Source organism: Glycine soja, chromosome 14 (assembly GCF_004193775.1).
Source record: "Glycine soja cultivar W05 chromosome 14, ASM419377v2, whole genome shotgun sequence".
Classification (NCBI taxonomy): Eukaryota; Viridiplantae; Streptophyta; class Magnoliopsida; order Fabales; family Fabaceae; genus Glycine; species Glycine soja.
In genome coordinates, this window is record NC_041015.1 from 18418764 (window position 1) to 18441044 (window position 22281).

Here is a 22281-nt window from a genome sequence, read left to right on the forward strand (position 1 = left end):
TTTCTTGCCATGTCTATTTAACACTACACAAATAAGTTTTACATTTTCACGGGGATAAAACTTTCTCAATAATTTCATAAATATATTATTTTTGAAAATGTCAAATATTAACCAAACTAAAATTCCTATTCTAGAGAATCTCAACCAAAAAGAATAGCTTACTTAGAAATGAAGAATTCTTGTACCAAAATAACTTTAAAAAATATTGTCAATTATTTAACACTACACAAATAAGTTTTTGTGATCTTCAACAGGTTTTACATATATTAGCACAAACCCAGATGTTGAATATGAAAAATGAAGTACTGTCTACCATAGTTTTGAAACTTGGACCAGTGATCAACCTAGGTATTGGGTTAGTAGGTCAATGGTCGCTTATTTAACCGCATGAACTGATATTAATAAATAAAAATAATTAATGCAGTATATATATCATATTTATTGTATATTAAATAATTAATTTATTTGGTCTAGTGAGTTATTTCTAATCCTTTATACTCTATTTGGTAGAGACTAAACAAGTAAACATCCATAGGACCAGGCCTCATTGGTGTCCCCTTTCCAGCAATGTAACGCGACATAAAGCTTTGGTTAGACCGTTGTGCGTATTGAAGGTTTGCATTTCTGTCTCTATCCGCAGGCCACCCAGCTTCACCTACAATTGTGGGCATGTTTCCAAAACCATTCTCTGCAGTGCCCAAACTAGAGTATCATGGTTGGCATCAAAGGCATTGTCATAGATCCTTCCTTCTTCAATTATGGGAGACTGAAAGCCATTGAAAAAGGCATAATCAACAGGAAACTTGGGGTCTCAGTAGAGGCTGATGAAAGGATATAGATTGTTCTGGCTCAAGAACTTGACAGTCTGCACCATGAGATCATGGATGTCTTGCCTGAAGTCACCATCAGAAGGTACTTGAGCACTCTGCTACACGTTGGCATTTAGAGAGACTGTGACTTTAACCTGATTGCCTAAACCAGTTTTAACAAGGGCTGATTGGATGGTTTGAAGATCTGGAAGTGTCATAGCTTCCAAGGTACCATTTTAAGTTGACAAGGTTCATTCCCACTGCAACATACCTTGAAAAAATTACAAAAAATAATTTTTGAGAAAATATAGGAATTGCAACACTGACATATGAATAATCAGTAATTTGACAATTGGGGAAATAAACATTTCTAAAGTAGAAAACATAGGCTTCCTTGATTTCCCTCCATCAGAAGGAAAATATTTCAATCTTAACTTCTTATGAGATCTAACTACACTCAATATTTTCAATCTTAACTTCTTATGAGATCTAACTACACTCAACCTCTGACAAAATTACGAAGACATTGCAACCATTTAATTTTAAAAATGGAACAGAGTAAATAAACATAATATGTTTTCACACCACCAGCTCACACAGTGATACTCATGGAATTTGATAAACCATGTCGTACTTTTATGTTCTCATTTCATCAAACATTGGCCAAGAATTAATACTAGTGGACAAGAATTTAGCACCATGTCTGAATCACTCTTGTGCAACTATAATCAATTTGGTACAGACAAACAACAGAAAAGCAAGAGAGCAGAGACATGAAGTGATCAATAAATTCAGATTTGAAATTACACGTCAAAACAAGTTTAGTTTCAAGTAATGGAGGATCATTAATTTTACTCATCTAGGACTGAGAAATTCCTCAGGGATGCCAAATGCCAGTGGAATGACCATAAAATCCTGTTCAATAAGTGCAACACTTGATCTGCCCGTTCTCATGTTAGACAATAAGGACCAAAGAAGGACAACAACTCATCTTACATTGACTTGCATATATATATATATATATATATATATATATATATATATATGAAAAGGGATCAAATTACACCGTGTAACTTTGATCAACTATTACACCATTCAATAACTTTAAATTAGATAATATTTTCTTAAAACCCACCATTGAATTGAAAGTTCCTTTCAGATGGATCACATATACAAAATTTCATACCAATCCAAAATTATTTGAAACCTTATTCATATAGATTAAAATCAATGTAATATAAACTTGTCAAAATATATTAAAATATGGATCATTTGATTACTTTCTTATTGTTATTCAATTTTGACAAAGTTTGACACAGAAAATCTTGATTATATGTACATATAATTCAATGGTTGGATCAATAAAAATCACATTCATAGCAATAAGGTTCATATATATATAGAAAATCATGAATTACAAAGGTAATTTACCTGATGTCCATATAGAAAATCACTCAAACTTGGTCAGATTTGAGGGGATTTGATTTCAAAACCAAATCAATTAGAATAGATTTCTTAACCAAACCAAGTCAAATAATTCTATTTAAAAAAATTGAAGCAATGCTAATTTTTAATGATTCCAAACACATTTGAAAGGATTCCGCAGAGTATTCCACTAAAAGTACATCAAGGAAAGACAAGTAATTTCTATCATTTGAAAGTCTCCAAACTCACAGCTTAACACAGTTCATCCACAACATGAAATGCAGAATTACATAATAGTTGAATCGCACAATCCATGTATTCATACCTAAAGTTGTGAACTGCATAAAGCAATGGTTGATTGAACTCGACATAATTCAGACAATAGTAACAAAAGAGTAATTTACCTGATGTCCACTCCCCCAGATGAGATGAGCTGAAACATTCTTGGAAACCCATTTTTCAGCTGCTTACGTACTGTTAGCCATTGTGTAGAGCATGACATTTGGTACACCCACCATCACCTGAATCCCAGACTTCTTTAGAGCATTTAAAATCAGGGTGAGCATCAAAAAGCTTAACTTTTTAAAACCATTGTCCTATAGCATTTTAACCACAGTGGATGGTAGCAAATGGTATGTTGCTTGTGTGCCCCGATGAAACACCAATTCCACTCTCCAAACCCACCAACAGTCCAGCAAAGATCACAAGAACAAGGCACCCCCTAAACTTTCCACCCCATCAACTCCACAAACAATGAACCAAGATAACCAGAATCAAAGACCAATAGAAAATCAAATCCATCCTCTTTTATAAAGTATATCAAATTTGAACCTCAAAGCTGGTTTTTTTATTCCTGGGTTTCAATAAGCATGTTGATTTATTCTGCAACCAGCCTTGAAATCAAAGTGGAAAAGTTTAGAACACAACAGGGTGAATCAGTGACGCAAAAGCAAGACCAAATTTATGGAAAGTGCCAAGTAAAGGCCCCGGATGGAAATTCTCAGAAAGTAACAAAGTTGAGGCATTTAAAAGCAAAGCAGAAAAGCTAAGAACAGATCTCTGGATACCAGAAAAGATTTTGCTATGTTAAGCACTTTAGCTGATTAGCTTAGCTGCTTCCAGAAAACAGTAAATAGAGAAAGAGAGGAGGGGATGGATACGAGACAAAGATGGAGAGAGAAACTGGCATTATTGCATTATGAGAGATAAGTTTTATGGTGGAGAATCTTTTTTCTTTGGGTGAAGTATGTAGCCAAGCATGGAGAATCTGTTCATGGAAGTTAACACAGCAAAATTTTGAACCAAAAATTTCTCGTCATAAAATGGATATAAACAAGAAAAAATAACAATAATTAAAGCCTCTCAAACCATTTGATCAATAGTTAATACTCCAAACCAAAATCTTCTTCACCACTACAAAAAGATTCAAATATTTGTCTTCATCTTCATCCTTGTTGACTTCATTTACAATGCCCACTATACCAGTTCTTCCTTCCAGCTCTATACATCATCCATGATGAACTCTCCATCTTCGTCATCAAGCAATCTACCATGATCAAGCTCACTTACAATTTGTTCATCCTTTCTTTACTTGTGTCATCAATCGTCATTGGTTGGACTTCGATGACCAATTTCATAGATTTTGACACAGCCCCACGTCTCTGGAAGAAGACTTTCATCTGAATCTGAATCTTCATATTCAATATACCAATCATGTTTTGCTATAGTAACCAACCCTACAAATGAATCTGTTGGCTCAGTAGTAAAATCAAGCACACAATGTTCCACTGGGGTAGTAGCAATATCAGAATAATTCACTGCATCCACAGTGCGGAAAGCTGCAAAAAGCGGATGCTTGACCCGGCGTGTGTGAAATGCTGACATTACATCCTCAATATTTCTCCTTAGAATAGCATATATTACATCTCCATGAGCATTAAATGTTATTGTTGTTTGATCTAATGAAGGTACACTACGAAGAAGTCTGAACTTGCGCAGATCCCACACTTCAGAGTTTATAATAACCTAGTTACAACAAAACATTTTTTGACATTCAATAAAAAGATCATTCAAAAATGCCACATTATCCTTCAACCAACCCAAATTAGATCTACAAGAACTTCTGCGAAGGGTTTGTTTGGTACACCTTAAAAAATGTTTTAAGAAAATAATTACAGAATTAAGTAGTACTCAAATAGCAAAGGGAAAAAAATCCTGAGTTATAGCATAAAATTTTTCATTCCTACTTGTTTGGTAAGAAATAGAATGCAAGAGGATCAACTTTTAACCCCTGAACCATTTCTTGTTTAATATCAGTATAGATCCTGCATCTTTCAAGCAAAACAATGTCGCAACAGAAAGGCATTAGCACTGCTGCATAGGTGAAACTTTATCCATGCCGCAACGATATAGGGATTCATTGTTGCCAAAGCACTAACCTCAGGAGCCACAGCCCTAACCTCAGGAGCCAAAGCCATCTGTGACAGCGAAAACCCTTGTGGTTTTACTCATCCCCAGTGACCCAAGCCAGAGGAGTTACAGAGAAAGCCATCACTTTCTGTGCCATAGTCTCAAAGGTGCTGCCTAAAACCTTCTCTACCACGGCACACTCCCTACTGTGGCAGGGAAGAGAACCTACTGCCTGACAGAATGATCACCATTCATTGGTTAAAGTTCTCATCAACAACTACCAATCAGTTTGTTGGTACCAATTCCATGATTTGATGGCCGTGATCATTGGTGGCAAAGACAACAAAGGATGGTGAAGCTATGAGTATGAGGTACAAAATAGGGGGGAAGTTTTAACCTAGTGAAAGTACAGTAACATTTATGCCCCAAAATTGGAAAAAAAATCAGAAAATATTACTCCCCTTAACTTTTCACCTCTCCTTTACAAGTAAAGAAAACAAAGTCACTTTCATCAAAATTTACTGCTATAACCCCCTACCAAAGCAAGTATCAACCCTTCTCTATATCTCTTATTCCCCTTAATTGAGACTCATCAGTCAATGTCAGAGTAAGTAGTATACCTATATTTTCTAGCTAACTTTACTTGCAGTCAGTGAGTCAGATCAAGAAAACATTCCTACTTCCTGCAGCATACATTCTATTTTGTAAGACAGGTGCAAGATTAGGAATACCTCATTGCCAGCAGGATGAAAGCCTCCACCCCCAAAGTCTGTCAACTGATCAAAATGATGAACAGGCCCAGAAACCCTACGGTCCCACAAGACACCATTCCAAAGCAGCATTGAGTCAGAATGGCTAAAATGGATTGGAGAATAAAGATGACCCCTACTGGCAAAATTTGTAGAAGTATATAACAACATAGACTCTAGCTCACATGTTTCGATATCATATAACTTGATTTCCTGTGGTGCAGATTCCGATGACAAGGCTGCAAAAACATTCCCTGAGTGGCTAAACCTGGCAGCCTTGCATCCATGAAAAAAATGGATTACATTTTCGTATTCGTCCCAAACATTGTCATTTAAAAATGATGAAACATTCCACAACTTTACATCTTCGGAACTTGAAGAAAGCAACAGCTGGCAGTCAGCAGAAATAAAAGACTGAATAAGTGTCAAGGGATCTCTGTGACATTCTTCATAATGATAGGTGTCGTCATGGTGCTTCAATGAAGTAGTATCCCAAAATTGGATGTCTCCACTGTTGTTTCCAACAGCAATAAAAGGAGAGTCCCCAAGAAACGTAATGCCTGTTAACGAGTAAACATCAGCAGCAGTGCCCGATGGTCTGAATTGGCTATAAACAAATTTACGATCCCTGCGATTTCCATGTACATGATACATAAATTTAAATTCACGTGTACCAAGACGAGATGTCACATTAGAAGGGGCATCAAGACTTTGCTTGGGTTCAGCACAAACATGAGGGTGCAAAAGAGAAAGTGATGGAAGAGTGATAATAGGAGTTGGGCACTGGCAATGCTGATGCTGCAGATACTGAACCACTAGAGAATCTAATGTTATACGTTCTGGGTAATTGGGCAGATGATCATTAATTACCAGAGAGGATGGTGTAATCTGACCTAGATTTGGCATACTTCTTTGACTCTCATCCACATAATCAGCTGTACAGGGCCCTTGTTGATTTCTCAGATTGGAACTTGGTGTATAAAGCACAGTGGCATCAGTCTGCAGGCTACTTTTACGTATCACACTTGGAGTTGGACAAATAGGAGAATGAAATCCTAGATCCCCAACATTCAATCGCTTTCCAGATGATGACGACACTCCTATATCCTTTAAATCAGATAACTTATGTTTCATTGGCAAGATTATTGGAGTCTCATACTGAGATTCAACATCCTTATCCTCTGCATTAAGATTTAATTTCTTAGACAGAAATCCTGGAACTGGAGCAGAAGGCCACTGAAGTTGTATTGGAGGAGCTTCCTGTGAGTAGGGTTGTTGCACAAGAGAAGATGGGGCAACCAATGTTGGCAAAGGTTTCAACTGAGCCTCTTTAAGCAACATTGAAGCAGTTTGTAACAATCCAGATGCCAGTAGGTGTTCATGAATTAGGAGCAAAAGGTCCCTGATTATTCAAAGAGAACAAAAACATTCAGATGGGAGGATGAAAATAAAACTGCAAATATATGGGAAAATTCAGGAAAGGACAATCATACAAAAACACTGAATACCTTGGAAGGTACGTTATAGGGGTGGCAGCAGCTATAGCTTCTATTTCAATCTGCCTTAAGGTAGGAATAGCTCCATCAATCTACAAATATAACTTGCATACATATATTAATACTGCCGTCTCAAAGCACAGATCATTATTAGGCTATCTCAGTTTAAGCAACAAACTTAGAAAAACCACGTGATCATTATCCCCGAATATGTAAAACTAAAGTCCAAAGACGTAATTGTACTACAGCCATGTTGAAACACTATAACCATGTGATCTACGCCCTTGATTCTAAGGTTAGTGGCATATGGACAAGAAACAGACAAACTATGACAGAATTTATTGAATATGAGGAATATATCTGTTAAGAGTAACTAATTAGGAATATTAGTTTGTTACAAATTAGCTCTATATCCTCAACCTCGGGCATAAAAAAAATCACGTTTTTTTTAAAAAAAAATCGAAAAGGGCAAAAATATGTATATAAAAAAGAGGCAATTGATGATATGATATTGTGTGCATGGAAAAACCATTAATCCTGCTCAATCCAACAACAGAATTCAAAGCTTTATTAGTATCCTCACACAGAGTTGAAATCAAACAATTAGATAATGAGAAGCGTATGTGATATATATGATATGAATATACCTTCTTTTCGTGATGGCGAGGCAGAGAAGAAGCAGGATCACGAAAAGGATGTTGGTGAATTAGGGCGGAAGAGAGAGGTTGAAGAAGGTCGTGGAGTTGGTCGATTAGGTTTGAGACGGTGGGGTTGGCTTGGAAAATTGGGTCTTCGAGTTCAATTTGGAGGGAGCGTATGCACTTGCTCAGCGCCCTAAGGGATGAACCATCCCAATCTACGCTCGTCGCCATTGTAGAGTAATGGAGTCAGAGACAGAGTCAGTTTGCACTGCCGTGTAGTGGAGTGTTTTTAAACATAAACAGGGCTTTGTTTTGTTTTGAACCTCAGAGAAGGCAGGGTCAAGTTTCAGTTTCACCTTTAAAAAATAATAATTTATTGGTTCTGTTGGATTTAGTCTTCAGTTTTTTTATTCAAATTTGATTTTTTAATTTTTACAATCCACTCAATCTGATCATTACTTCTGAACTAGATTAATGATATTAAGAAATTATATTTTATAAATATTTAAAATCATATTAAATTAATTTTAAAAATTAAATGATTAAATTAAACAAAAAAATTTAAAAAATTAAATTGAATATAAAAAATAAAAAATTAAGTTAATGTTTTTTTCTTACCTTAGAATTCACTTGAATAAGAGACTAATTATACTTGTAATATATGATTATCATTGTATTAAGAAAATTTTAGAAAAATTCAACATGAGTTTCCCATGATATTTGACAAAAAAAAAGTTTGGGATCATCATATTTTATATTTTTCTTAACTGAAATAACTTGCAGTGTACACTTGAGGAATGTCCTCTATCTATTTAAATCAATTTTTTCTTCCGCTTATCACTTACTCTTATAATTGTGTATTTTTTTTTATTTCAGATATAATATATTATAATCTAATTATGAGGTTCTGCCACCTTTCCTGATCTATATTATATTATTTACTTGTTTGTTTTTATTTCTAATCCTGCCTAGGTTAGCTTTGCTATTCTTAGCCGGTCCCAAGCCCGGATAAAAGGAGAGGGTTGTGTTAGGCTTTCGACAGCCAACGTTAAACTTTGTCGAATCTCTATGACATGGATCAATTACGTAATAATGTGAATGTTAGGTCGTTGCCCGGAAGCAACGCGTTGTATGGCTCGAGTACAGTGTCAAAAGAGCAAGGGCCGCTGCATCGCCGCCCGGATGTAGTGAAAAGTAAGCAAGGGTTCCCACATTTTCGTGAACGGGTGTGGGTAAAGAAGCTAGTTCATGACAGGAGGATTCGCTTTGGTACATGGAATATAGGCACACTTACTGGAAAATCTATGGAAATAGTGGATGTTATGGTGAGGAGGAAGATCAATTTTATGTGCCTACAAGAAACTAAGTGGACAGGTGAAAAAGCGAGAGAATTAGACAACTCGGGATTTAAGCTGTGGTATACGGGAAAAATCAGATCAAGAAATGGGGTAGGGATTATTGTGGACAAGGAGTGGAAGAAGGATGTCGTGGATGTAAGAAGAGTAGGAGATCGTATCATAGCCTTAAAATTGGTAGTGGGACAGGACACCTTTAATGTTATTAGTGGGTACGCACCTCAGGTTGGGTTAGCAGAACACTTTAAGGTAAAATTTTGGGAGGATCTAGAAGGGGTACTTCAGGAGATACCCCAAGGAGAGAAAGTTTTCCTAGGAGGGGATCTCAATGGACATGTAGGTAGCGTGGCTAGAGGTTTTGAGGGGGTGCATGGGGGTTTTGGCCTAGGGGAGATGAATGGGGAGGGTAAATCCATCCTGGAGTTTTCGGAGGCTTTGGATCTTTCTATAGCCAATACATGGTTTAAGAAAAGAGAGGAACATCTTATCACTTACAAAAGTGGAGGGACATGTTCTCAGATAGATTTCTTCCTTATCAGGAAGTCTGATAGGAAGTATTGCTTGAACTGTAAAGTTATCCCAGGAGAGAGCTTGACTACCCAACATAGAGTTTTGGTTATGGATGTAAGAATTAGAGATAGGGCAAAGAGAAGAAGTCCTATGGTAGCACCAAGGATCAAATGGTGGCACTTGAAGGGTGAGAAACAAGGAATCTTCCAACAAAAGATATGGGAGGGATGGTGTGGACAATCACAAGGAAGTGCAAATGATATGTGGAACAAGATGTCCCAAGAGATTATTAAAGTGGCTAAAGAGACGTTGGGTGAATCTAGAGGTTTTGGACCTAGGGGTAAAGAATCGTGGTGGTGGAATGAAAATGTTCAGAGCAAAGTTAGAGTAAAAAAGGAGTGTTTCAAGGAGTGGTCTAGGTGTAGAAATTCTGAAACTTGGGATAAGTATAAGATAGCTAGAAATGAAACCAAAAAGGCGGTGAGTGAGGCAAGAGCCCAAGCTTTTGACGGACTATACCAAGCTCTAGGAACCAGGGACGGAGAAAGATCTATATATAGGCTTGCTAAGGGTAGAGAGAGGAAGACTAGAGATTTGGATCAAGTAAAGTGTGTTAAGGATGAAGAAGGAAAAGTCTTAGTGCATGAAAAAGATATCAAGGAAAGGTGGAAGGCGTATTTCCACAACTTATTTAATGATGGATATGGATATGACTCTAGCAGTCTAGACACAAGAGAAGAGGACCGAAACTATAAGTACTATCGTCGGATTCAGAAACAGGAAGTAAAGGAAGCGTTGAAAAGAATGAGTAACGGTAAGGCGGTGGGGCCAGACAACATACCTATTGAAGTGTGGAAAACTCTTGGAGATAGAGGTCTTGAGTGGCTCACCGAACTCTTTAACGAAATTATGAGGTCAAAACGCATGCCGGAGGAATGGAGGAGAAGCACGTTAGTGCCAATCTATAAGAACAAGGGGGATATACAAAATTGTGCAAATTATAGGGGAATCAAGCTCATGAGTCATACCATGAAATTATGGGAAAGAGTGATCGAACGGAGATTAAGAAAGGAGACTCAAGTTACTGAGAATCAATTTGGTTTCATGCCGGGAAGGTCGACCATGGAAGCGATTTATTTATTACAGCGGGTGATGGAGCAATATCGCATGGCCCAACAAGACTTGCACTTGATTTTTATTGACTTGGAGAAAGCGTATGATAGAGTGCCTAGAGAGATTTTGTGGAAAGCTCTAGAGAAGAAAGGGGTTAGGGTTGCATATATTCGAGCTATCCAAGATATGTATGATAGGGTATCGACTAGTGTTAGGACACAGGGTGGAGAGTCAGACGATTTTCCCATCACAATTGGTTTGCATCAAGGGTCAACCCTTAGCCCCTACCTTTTTACCTTAATTCTGGATGTCCTCACGAAACAAATCCAAGAGATAGCGTCGAGATGCATGCTTTTTGCAGATGACATAGTCCTCCTTGGAGAGTCGAGGGAGGAGTTGAATGAGAGGTTGGAAACTTGGAGACGAGCTCTAGAAACACATGGCTTTCGCCTAAGCAGAAGCAAATCGGAGTATATGGAATGTAAGTTCAACAAAAGAAGGAGGGTTTCTAACTCAGAGGTGAAAATAGGAGACCATATTATCCCTCAAGTCACACGGTTTAAATATCTTGGGTTTGTAATACAGGATGATGGGGAAATTGAAGGGGATGTGAATCATCGTATTCAAGCAGGATGGATGAAATGGAGAAAAGCATCGGGGGTGTTATGTGATGCAAAGGTACCGATCAAGCTAAAGGGAAAGTTTTATCGAACTGCGGTAAGACCGGCGATTTTGTACGGAACAGAATGTTGGGCGGTCAAGAGCCAACATGAGAATAAAGTAGGTGTAGTGGAGATGAGGATGTTGCGGTGGATGTGTGGTAAGACTCGACAGGATAAAATTAGAAACGAAGCTATTAGAGAGAGGGTTGGAGTAGCGCCTATTGTAGAGAAGATGGTGGAACATAGACTTAGGTGATTTGGGCATGTAGAGAGAAGACCGGTAGACTCTGTAGTGAGGAGAGTAGACTAGATGGAGAGAAGACAAACAATTCGAGGCAGAGGAAGACCCAAAAAGACTATAAGAGAGGTTATCAAAAAGGATCTCGAACTTAATGATTTGGATAGAAGTATGGTATTTGATAGAATATTATGGCGGAAGTTGATCCATGTAGCCGACCCCACCTAGTGGGATAAGGCGTTGTTGTTTGTTTTTATTTCTAGCTTGTTTAATTATTTCCTTGTTTATACTCGGTACCTCTTTGGTATCAGAGCCGTTATTTAGCTTTGGATAGACATAGAGATCTAACCGGTACTAACAGTTCTATTAATAAATTTTCAATAAAATCCTTTGAAGATTTATCTAAAACTTTAGAAAGTCTAAAAAAACACAAAATTTACTGTTTAACAAGGTACAAACTTTAGAAAACAAAGTTAACGATATTTTGGAAAATCTTAAATTTAAAGATCAACAAATTCGTTTTTCTACAAACGAACTCGACAAAATTACAACACAACTCTCTAAACTATCTTTAGAAAATACCACTAACCAAACCTCAAATAAATTTGTCTTAGCAAAACCAAGAAAATGAGAACAATACCATTCACAGGAACCTTACAAACAGTTTTAGGACACAACCCTGTGACTGAATCTATAAACCAACACCCGGGAATCCTAGATAGATTCTTCAGAAGAACAAACTCCGAAACCAGACAACTAGAACAAATAGTAGATATAAAATCCAACATTGATATTGGGTCAAATTCTAGGATAGACTCCCTCAATCCTAGACATTTATACAACCTAAACTGGCTAAGTTCTGATAGAACTAGTTTATACAAATATAGAAGGATTGACGACTTTCATCTTACTAATGGAAGACATGAGATTATTAGACTAATCTCAGGACAAACTGGACGACAACTTCTTAGTACAAACAGAATATATGTAGACCTAGGGTTAATTGCCAAAGGCGTCAGGTCTCTAACAAGATCTATTGTGGGAGCTAAAGCTTTTGTAGTGCTATTCGATCAAAGGTTCAGAGATAATAATTCTCAGACCATAATAGGGATAATAGAAATAGATCTAAATCAAATAGTCTCTCTGGTGTATATTGCCCCTAATTACACAATGAATCTTAGTGATTTCATACAAAACATACACTTAGAAGTGCAAACAATAGGTTTTGGAAGAAACTTTGTTGAACATAACTTACACTTAGATATCACCTTCATAGGAAGAATAAGTGATCAAATATCCCCTAGATATAGGATAAACATTAATCCATTAGTAACAACCTTATCATCTGATGGAATTCAATTTTTGCTGCCCGATATCTTTGATTCCTCCAGAAATCAAAATAATCAATGGCAAACACATATCGATGTTGGATCCTCTAGGAGTGCAATAACCATTCCTGGATCAGCTATAATAAAAAATAGAAGAAATAGTCTTTCAATAAGATTTACTGATTATGAAGACATACAAAATCTTTCGAAAGAGGAGATGGAACCCTCTAAAATGTCCATGATGAATTTATGGCATTGCTCACATTTTGAATCATACATTTCCTACGAGGAACCTAAACAAACCGAAAACTTTTTTTCAGAGAAAACTTTTCTCTCCCAAAAACTTCTTAAAGCAGTTGAAAAATGGGAAGAAGACAAGAAATGCCAAGGACAAAGTTTTGTAAATAATGAAACAAATCCTAATGACACTGATGAATATATTTTCAGGCAAAAATTATTCTTATCAATAGATAAAGAAAATTCAGATATATATATATATATATATATATATATATATATATATATATATATATATATATATATATATATATATATATATATATATAGTATTGAAGATTTACTTGAGAAGATTGATTTACACGAATTTTACGAAAAAGAAATCAACTTCAAAAATACTTTAGAAATTAATTCCAAGATTGATGAAACAGAATCATTAGTTTTGTTTCCTGAATCTTATAAAGGTCTCATGGCCGATGCTTTTGGTACTAGTTCAAATTTTACCCCTCAATTTGATTACAAGTATGGAAGATTATCAGATGGAATTCCTTACCCATGAAAAAATTATCACTTCAGTAGACCTAGCTCTAGGAGATAATATAAAATCCAAAAGGAAAAGGCTACCCATAGAACCAACATTTAATATGCCATCTCTTTTATTAAACATAGGAAGTGTTGATCCTCAATTACTTCCAAATTACATAGAACGGTGGGCTTCTGCTATTATAAGAAACTATAGGATGAACCATGAAAATCATGTATCCACCAGCCAAGACATGATAGCAAGAGCTGAAACATATCTAGGAGATATAGCTAGAGCCTACTAGAAATCATTTAAACAAACTTTCCTAGAACAAATCAAAATAAATCTAGTAGACCTTGGTCCAAACATCTACAATTTCTGTAGCCTAATATAGAGAATCTTTACAGCTCAATCTGTAAATGATGGAAATACCATCAGACAAAAGATTTACCTAGGTAACCTGGAAAGGCACTCTATAAGTTACTTTGGTCAAATAAAAGAATTTACCCAAGATTACCTAATGTATGCCTCTATAGCAGTAGGATTTACCGATAAATCTTTGTGAGAAAAACTATTCCTAAAACTCCCTAGTAAATTAGGACAAAAAATCAGAGACAGTTGGAATGATCTGACTGTTAGAATCCAACACATTATGAAAGTGATGGAAGTTACATGTACCAACATAGCCATTAACAAACAAATAAAGATGGCTGATTCAGAAATCGGTAAACAGATTTACACTCCACAACAATACCATAAAGAAATTAGGATGAAAAGGCCTCAGTACAGACCTCCCAATAGACAACCCTCTAGGAAAAAGAATCCAACTCGTAGGTATTCAATTAGAGCCTCTAATTCTAGAAAACCTACTCTTAATAAAGAAAGGAATGTTAGAAAACTTAGAGATAACAAAACATATACAAAGCAATTAGAATGTTATGCTTGCCACCAACCAGGACATTACTCCAGAGATTGTTCGAACAAAACCAATATGTTTACAAGAGAAGCATAACTGATAAAAAGCTGTAGGATGAATCTCATTCCCATAGATGAGACAGTCTCTACTGACTCAGAAATATATTCAATAGTTAGTTAGTCTGACTATACTTCTGAAGAAAAAGAAAAAGTTAACAAAGATTATAAAATCTTAAACGGATTCACTAGAAATGAGTACACTAATCTCTATCCAGTGGACGATAAATATAATCATTATGGAGAAATCCTTGATGATTTGGGATATAGCCTTATGCTCAAAATAGAATTAAATGAATGTGAACATGAGATACAATTCCATATAGGACCTAATCACAAAGAATGTCATTTTTGCAAAAGATATCCTCACAAAACGTTAAGAGCTCATTGTAGTTTATGCTACAAGAATTTTTGCAAAACTTGCGTTCAAAAAGTTTTAAAAATTGACTTTCCTGATTTTAAAAAGGAAAATGATTCAGGAAATAAAATTATAAATAACAGGATTTCCACTTTGGAAACCAGATTAAACCAAATTGAAAAAACGGTAGATTTTCTCTACGAAAATTTTGAAAAAAAATAGAGCTCCAAATTTTTCTGAAAAACACACAAGTGGGCTTATGGAACTACAAAACAAAAATTGCATTCCCATAATTTGCAATAAAAAGAATAATAAAAGCCTACATATTTTGGCTAAAATAAATTTTCGTAAAATAAACAATTTTGACCAAACTGAAGTAATCTTGCAGGCTTTGGTAGATACTGGTTGTTCATTTACTTCCATATGCAAAAGTGTTGTACCCCAACATAATTGTTTTAGAAGTAACATAATAATTAAAACCAGAACCATGTCTGGAGACATAATAACCAATGATACAGAGACCAGAAATTTCACTATCCAATTATCTACAAATTGTGACATTTTTAGCAACAAAATTTTTATAAACAAAGCAGACGTTGTAGATTTGCAACCAGCCACAGAAAAAATGATTTTAGGACTTGATTTTATCGTACACAATAATAGATCAGTCACTATTATAAAAGATTACTTATTAATTTCTACAAACTCACAAATGTTACCCATAATAGACGAACTCACATCAGAGTTACGAACAAAGCGTGGTGATGCCCACCAACACCAACACTAATACCAGTAACCAATGTCCTTGTCACATACCTGGTAGTTGTACAATAAAAGAATCACAAAATTATGGTAGGATAAGCACTTTAGAAACATCCCATGATTCTTACCATGAAAATATTTTAGACAACATAAAAACAGAAACTGAACTACAATATGAATTATCCTTAGCAGAATCCAACTACAATTCCATCAAAATCAACAAAATTATAACTTTCGATAACATACAACAAATTATAGATGGACTAAATAAAACAAGCATAATAGGAGAAGATCATACTAAATATTGGGAAAAAGATTCTATTATATGCAAATTAGAAATTATAAACTCAGACTTGATAATTAAAACTAAAGATATTCAGTATGAGAATTTTGAACAAGAGGAATGTAAAAACCACATAAAATCCCTCTTGGATCTAAAGGTTATAATACCTAGCACTAGTCCTCACAGAAGCCCTGCTTTCATTGTTAATAAACATTCTGAACAAAAAAAGAGGAAAACCTAGAATGGTCTATAATTATAAAAGACTTAATGATAACACTCACATAGATGGATACATTATTCCTTCTAAAGATGTGTTGATAAATAGGATACAGAAAGCCAAATGGTTTTCAAAATTTGATTTAAAATCAGGATTTCACCAAGTTAAGATGCATCCTGACTCAATAAAATTAATTGCCTTTTCTTGTTTAGAAGGATTATTCGAATGGAAAATAATGTCTTTCGGATTGAAAAATGCACCACAAATTTTCCAAAGAAAAATGAATAATATTTTTGGAAATTACAAAGAATTTATGTGTACATATATAGATGATGTACTTGTTTTTTTTTTTAAAACTAAAGAAGAACATTATCTACATCTTAAACAAGTTCTTCATTTATTTGAAAATTTTGGCTTAATTATCTCAAAGTCAAAAATGGAGATTTGCAAGACTCATATTTCTTTCCTAGGAACAAAAATAGGAAACGGAAAAATATGGCTTTAGCCTCACATCTCCCAAAAAATTCTTGGTTTTCCAGATAAAATGGAAGATATAAAAACCCTAAGAGCCTTTCTAGGCCTGCTTAATTATGCAAGAAATTTCATTAAAGACTTAGGGAAATACATAGCTCCTCTTTACAACAAAACCTCTTTAACTGGATAAAGAAAATTTAGTACAGAGGATATAAAATCGGTTCAGAAAATTAAAGAAATGGTTAACAATTTGCCATATCTATCTCTCCCACTAGATTCTGACTATCTGGTCATAGAATGTGATGGTTGTGAACAAGGATGGGGAGTCATCCTAAAGAAAAAGAAAAATAAATATGAAAAAATTCATGATGAAGAAATCTGTAGGTATGCTTTAGAAAAATACCATACAAAACCACAGGTATACTTAACTTCTATAGATTACGAAGTAAATGTTGTGATAAATGCCTTAGAAGGATTTAAACTCTTCCTGGTCAATAAAAGCGAAATTACCATAAGAACTGATTGCGAAACAATAGTAGCTTATGGTAGTCAACAGATAAATACTTATAAAAAACCTCACAAAAGATGGCTTTTATTCCAAGAATATGTTTATCATAACAGAATAAAAATAAATTTTGAACACATAAAAGGAGTTAAGAATGTTGTTGCTGATATTCTTTCTCGTTTTGCAAGGATACAACAAGATGAAGCCTTCTAAGGTCTTCTATCAAAACATAAAACAAAAAATAAAATTCGGCAATCAAGAATTGCCCGTACTTACAAATGAGTTTCACTACCCTGGTAGAGAAGCCATCAACGATAAATTCAATTGCCTTATTGATAATATTTGGAATATTCCAAAGCACACAAACAATAATGAGCAATTTGTCTATTCAGTAAAAAAGGGCATAATTTGTGCCTTATAGAATTTCTATATAGCAGATAACCAAGGAGTCCGTCTCCTTACAAAAAGCCCCTCCTTTTGGGAAAGGTTATATAACTTTTGTTCTGTTATCAGGATCCCATAAAGGTGTTTACACCAATTTCAAAGACCTTTGCTTGGCAAAGGAGGGTATTCAAAGCCCAATTTATAAAAGATTTTATTCAAGGGAAGAAGCAGAAAAAGCCCTTGAATACCACAAACATTAATAAAATCAAGAAGGCCCTTGAGCCAAAAACCACAACCATAGTCATAAATGCTGACCAAACCAAAACCTGCCACAAAACCTACAAGGACTCAGTCAGCCCAAATGTCCCCAAACCAATAAACAGCTTGATCCTAGACAACTTCAAGAAAATACAAAAATTATTGTTTATGGTACACAACAACCAAACCCAAATTTCGGGTCTTTACATAGGTGTGCATGCTTACTTTAACCAGAAATTTGGATGCACCAACAAAACCCCATTCTGTGAAGACAAAACTAATTGTCCTTGCAAAATAAATTTTCTTTTCAGGAAAGCCAGATTAGACACGGACCAGTTCAAGTCCTTCAGATATGAGGACTTGGCAATTTCCACAAAAAGTTTTATGGACTATGGATGCTTAGAATCAATCTTGATTCCTCCATCAGACAGATTTGAAGGGTTTAACCCCTCAATTAATGAAGCCAGAAATGATGGATTACATTTTCATCAAAATTATAAGCTGCTCGAGCAATTTTTCTGCTCAAAATTATCCATGTCATGTTATGAAACTCCTACTAGAGGACCATAGAGACTTTCCCTATCTATTCAATGATGAATATGAAACTTGGAATGTACAGAGTAACATATAGTACCAATACAGCCTCATGAGGGCACAAATACAAGGGTACCAATGATTTTTCTCAAATTCAGACTAACGAGAGTTTGACCTGATAAGAGAAACCTACGACACAAAGCTCTTCCAGCCATCATACAATGGGAAGTTTTTTATTCCTTTCCTGATTGATCATAACAATAAAGTGGTTCAATTCTTCCAGAAAGAGAAGAAAGATAAAGAGATCTATGAAGTCAGTGGATGTCATGGACAAAAAACTCCTCCTTTTCCATCCATTGATCTTTCCATGGAAGACTCATCAGATATTTTCTGCTCTGGAAACATCCAAGAAGAAGAAATTGTTACTATTACAAAGTCACCAAAGAGTTTAGAAGACTGAAGCATCCTGTCAAAATACAACTGTAAATTTAAGCAGGAATCTTTGCTTTTGCCAAGACTCTGACACTGAGTCTATCCATAAATATGTATTGTAAAATGGGCCCTATGACAAAGTAAATGAATAGTATTTTTACTATTCTTGACTGAAGGGACCTTTTGTCGTTTTCTTTCTGCTTTCTCTATATAAAGAACCTCAGGGCTTAGTTGTAATACACGATAGACAGACACTAGAAAACTAGTGAAAGAAAGAAAAAGTGAATGTTTGTAATAGTTTTTGGCGAACAATAATATCCAACTTCCTTCGGATCTCTCCCTCTTCCCCCTTGATCTTCTTTCAATCTATAAGTATGATATCTACTATGATCGGCTAAATTCTTTGAAGGCGTCCTCAAGGGGCCTTAGTTGTCTTCATTTAGAAAATGCAAATATGATTTAGAACTTAAACATTTTACTTTATTTTTTTTAAGAAAACCTGGGATTTGTAAGCTTGCAAAGGTGTGTCCTTGATATCTATTTTTGAAAACAATAGAAGTACCTTATGATTAGGCTAGTACTTGGAGGAAAATAAGAACTTCGTAAGACCCAAAGAGTGTGGGTTGTTAGTGATCTTTAGTACTCAGCTTAATATCCAAAAAACCTAAAAGGTTCTTCTATTCTATTTTTTTATAAAAAAAAAAAAAGAAAGAAAAAAAAAGAGTTTGAAATCATCATATCATATTCTATATCTGAATTTTCTTTATCTATTGATGAGAATAATTTTTGTCTGAAAATATATTGATCATCTTCGTCAGTGTCATCAGGATCTGCTTCATTATTTAGAAAACTTTGTCCTTGACATTTCTTGTCTTCTTTCCATTTTTCAACTGCTTTAAGAAGTTTTTGCGAGAGAAAAGTTTTCTCTGAAAAAAAGTTTTTGGTTTGTTTAGGTTCCTCGTAGGAAATGTATGATTCAAAATATGAGCAATGCCATAAATTCATCATGGACATTCTAGAGGGTTCTATCTCCTCTTCCGAAAGATTTTTGTAGACGTTAGAATTCACTTGAATAAGAGACTAATTATACTGGTAATATATAATTATCGTTATATTAAGAAAATTTTAGAAAAATTCAACATGAGTTTTCCATAATATTTGACCATGCAATCATGAACTCATGATCCAATGACTCGTGTTATATATAGTATTAATATTTATTTATAGAAATAGTTGAAAAATAAAATTAACAGTTGAGACATTTAATTTTTTGTTCTTTTATAATTTATCTCATATATTAGAATAATTACTTTAAATGATAATGTTTTTTAACTGTTATTCTTTTAACAACAGTATTTTTAAGAATTTTTCATAAATATTTTATCTCTTTTATTCTATCATTTTCAATATTTTATTTTTATCTTTTATTTTTTGTGTCTTTGATGTGGGATTTGACTATTTGATACCTTCCTAAAAGGAATTCAACATTTATGGAGTCTACTAAGAACTTTTAGTGATCGAGATGACATAAGATATACTTGCGAACATACAAAACTATATTTTATTTATGCATTTAATTTTCTTATAATTATAAACGAATTAAATTAGCTTTTTAAATTAGTTAAATATTTTTTAAGAGTGTAAACGAGTCAAGCACCAGATATATTTAGACTTGATTCATGAAAAAATATTGGTGACATTTAGGGTTTGAATTCAACTAAAACCTTGGATTTGACTTGTTAAAAAAAGAGTCTGAACTTGAGCTCATTTATAACTTAATTGTTTCTTTATTTTGTCAAAAAATCCTTAAATTATTTTTAAATTTTATCAATTTAGTCTTTAATATAATATTTTAATATTAGATAATATTCTACAAATAAAAACATATGTTAAACATATATATATATATATATATATATATATATAACATCACCTTCTTCACTAAAACTTAAATTTGTTCTATGACAAAATTATCAAAATATTGTGCCTCCATGATAATCATATAACGTAATTTATTATCTTAAAACTTCCTTTCGTACTGTTAGATTGGAAGAAAAAATTCAAAATTTTATACACAAATAGTAGACACTGAAGTTATTACCATAAAGCCTAGTTTAAATAAAAATTTAAAATAATGTTCATAAAACATTTTTGTGCAATTAATAAATAGAATGTTCGACATCCAACACAGATGCCCCAAGTAGTATCAATGTACAACCAAAGAATAAAATCCATTTCTTCAATTTTACATTAATACAACCCATATGTATCTCTGATCCAAAATCGAGAGACAGCAAGAAGATAGCAAAGTATGAGGAAAACACTGTTTTGAAACGATATATGCAGTTACTTGACCATTTACTTTAACATGGCAAAATTTAGAACCAAAAAATTATTTTTTCCTAAAAATTAAAATGAATATAAAGAAGAAATAAATAACAATAATTACATCCTCTCAAACAATTTGATTAATAATTAATCCTCAAAACCAAAACTTTCTTGTTGCTAAATAATCAATTTTTCCTCAAATAAAATTACACACTCACAAAGCATTATGAGAACACTACAAAGATGACAAGATTGTAACTCACACTAAAATTCTATATTACTCTACAAACCATAGTATTTCACTCAATAGTTACAAAAAGTGATAACACTTTCACACAAAGACATTTTTCTCTTAAACAAAATAACTTTGTTTCAAAATTCCTCTTTTCACGCACTTTCTCTTCACGTGTGTCTTCTCCCCTAATTCTTTTTATTTATAGTAAAGATTGTCAACAACTATAATAAATAAGTTTTCTTGAAAGTTGAAACAAAAATAACTTTCAAATAGACTTCATCTATTAAAATTGAATCTTTTCCTTTACATTTAAATCACCTAATGATAAAAATTCAATTCTCACTATACATTAAATTAAATGTATGTTATATCTTTTGGATTGAAATTTTATATTCAAATGCTAGTACTTGGCTATCTTAATCATGTTCGTTACATTTAGCTAATATCATCCATGATGAAATATTCATCTTCATCAAGCTCACTAACACTATCATCATCGTTATTAGTGTCATGTGAAGGAAAATAGGTATTCAAAAACACACATTGCGAAATAAAAGGATCTGTTTTGTATTTAAAATTATATTATAAACAAACAACATTTAAAGAGCGTACATGTTGATGAACTCTTGAAGCAAAAATAATTTTTCAATAGTGTGAAGACTCTACATGTATCCACACGGAGATTAACCTCTATTCATCAACAACGTTAACAAGTGAAAAAATAAGAATAGAAAAGTGATGTTTTCAGAAGCATTTCAACGTGCAGCCGAAGACTCTATTTATAGCACGCTAAGGATACCAAATTTCTGATCAAATCAAAATCATTATTGATAATATCTTTTTTTATACTATATTATTTCTTGTTACCTTTTATTGCTAACCATTTAGCAATTAAAATTGAAATAATAATTGACCAAGTCAAACTTGTATCTAGCCGTCTTTTCAACCCAAATTCCAAATACAAAATCATACATGTTTGTTTCTCTTCTTTTATCAAATCTTTCATATTATTTTTAGTGCTAGCAAAAATATAATAATATTCCA

At 34.0% G+C, this 22281-nt stretch overlaps 1 protein-coding gene across 2 annotated transcripts; it reads right to left on the reverse strand.

Moving 5' to 3' along the window:
- Window positions 1-415: 415 nt before the first annotated feature.
- LOC114385126 (DDB1- and CUL4-associated factor homolog 1-like) lies at window positions 416-7851 on the reverse strand. 2 transcript variants are annotated; one of them, XM_028345107.1, is made up of 5 exons: window positions 7536-7851; window positions 6901-6980; window positions 5375-6794; window positions 2639-4259; window positions 416-1069 (listed from the first exon to the last, which is right to left on the reverse strand). In XM_028345107.1, the coding sequence occupies exons 1-4, from the start codon at window positions 7758-7760 to the stop codon at window positions 3834-3836; spliced, it is 2151 nt and encodes a 716-aa protein (XP_028200908.1). In that variant the 5' UTR covers window positions 7761-7851; the 3' UTR covers window positions 416-1069; window positions 2639-3833. The 2 variants fall into 2 exon arrangements, with proteins under 2 accessions (XP_028200908.1, XP_028200907.1); XM_028345106.1 differs by having other exon boundaries at window positions 416-1080.
- Window positions 7852-22281: the final 14430 nt, after the last annotated feature.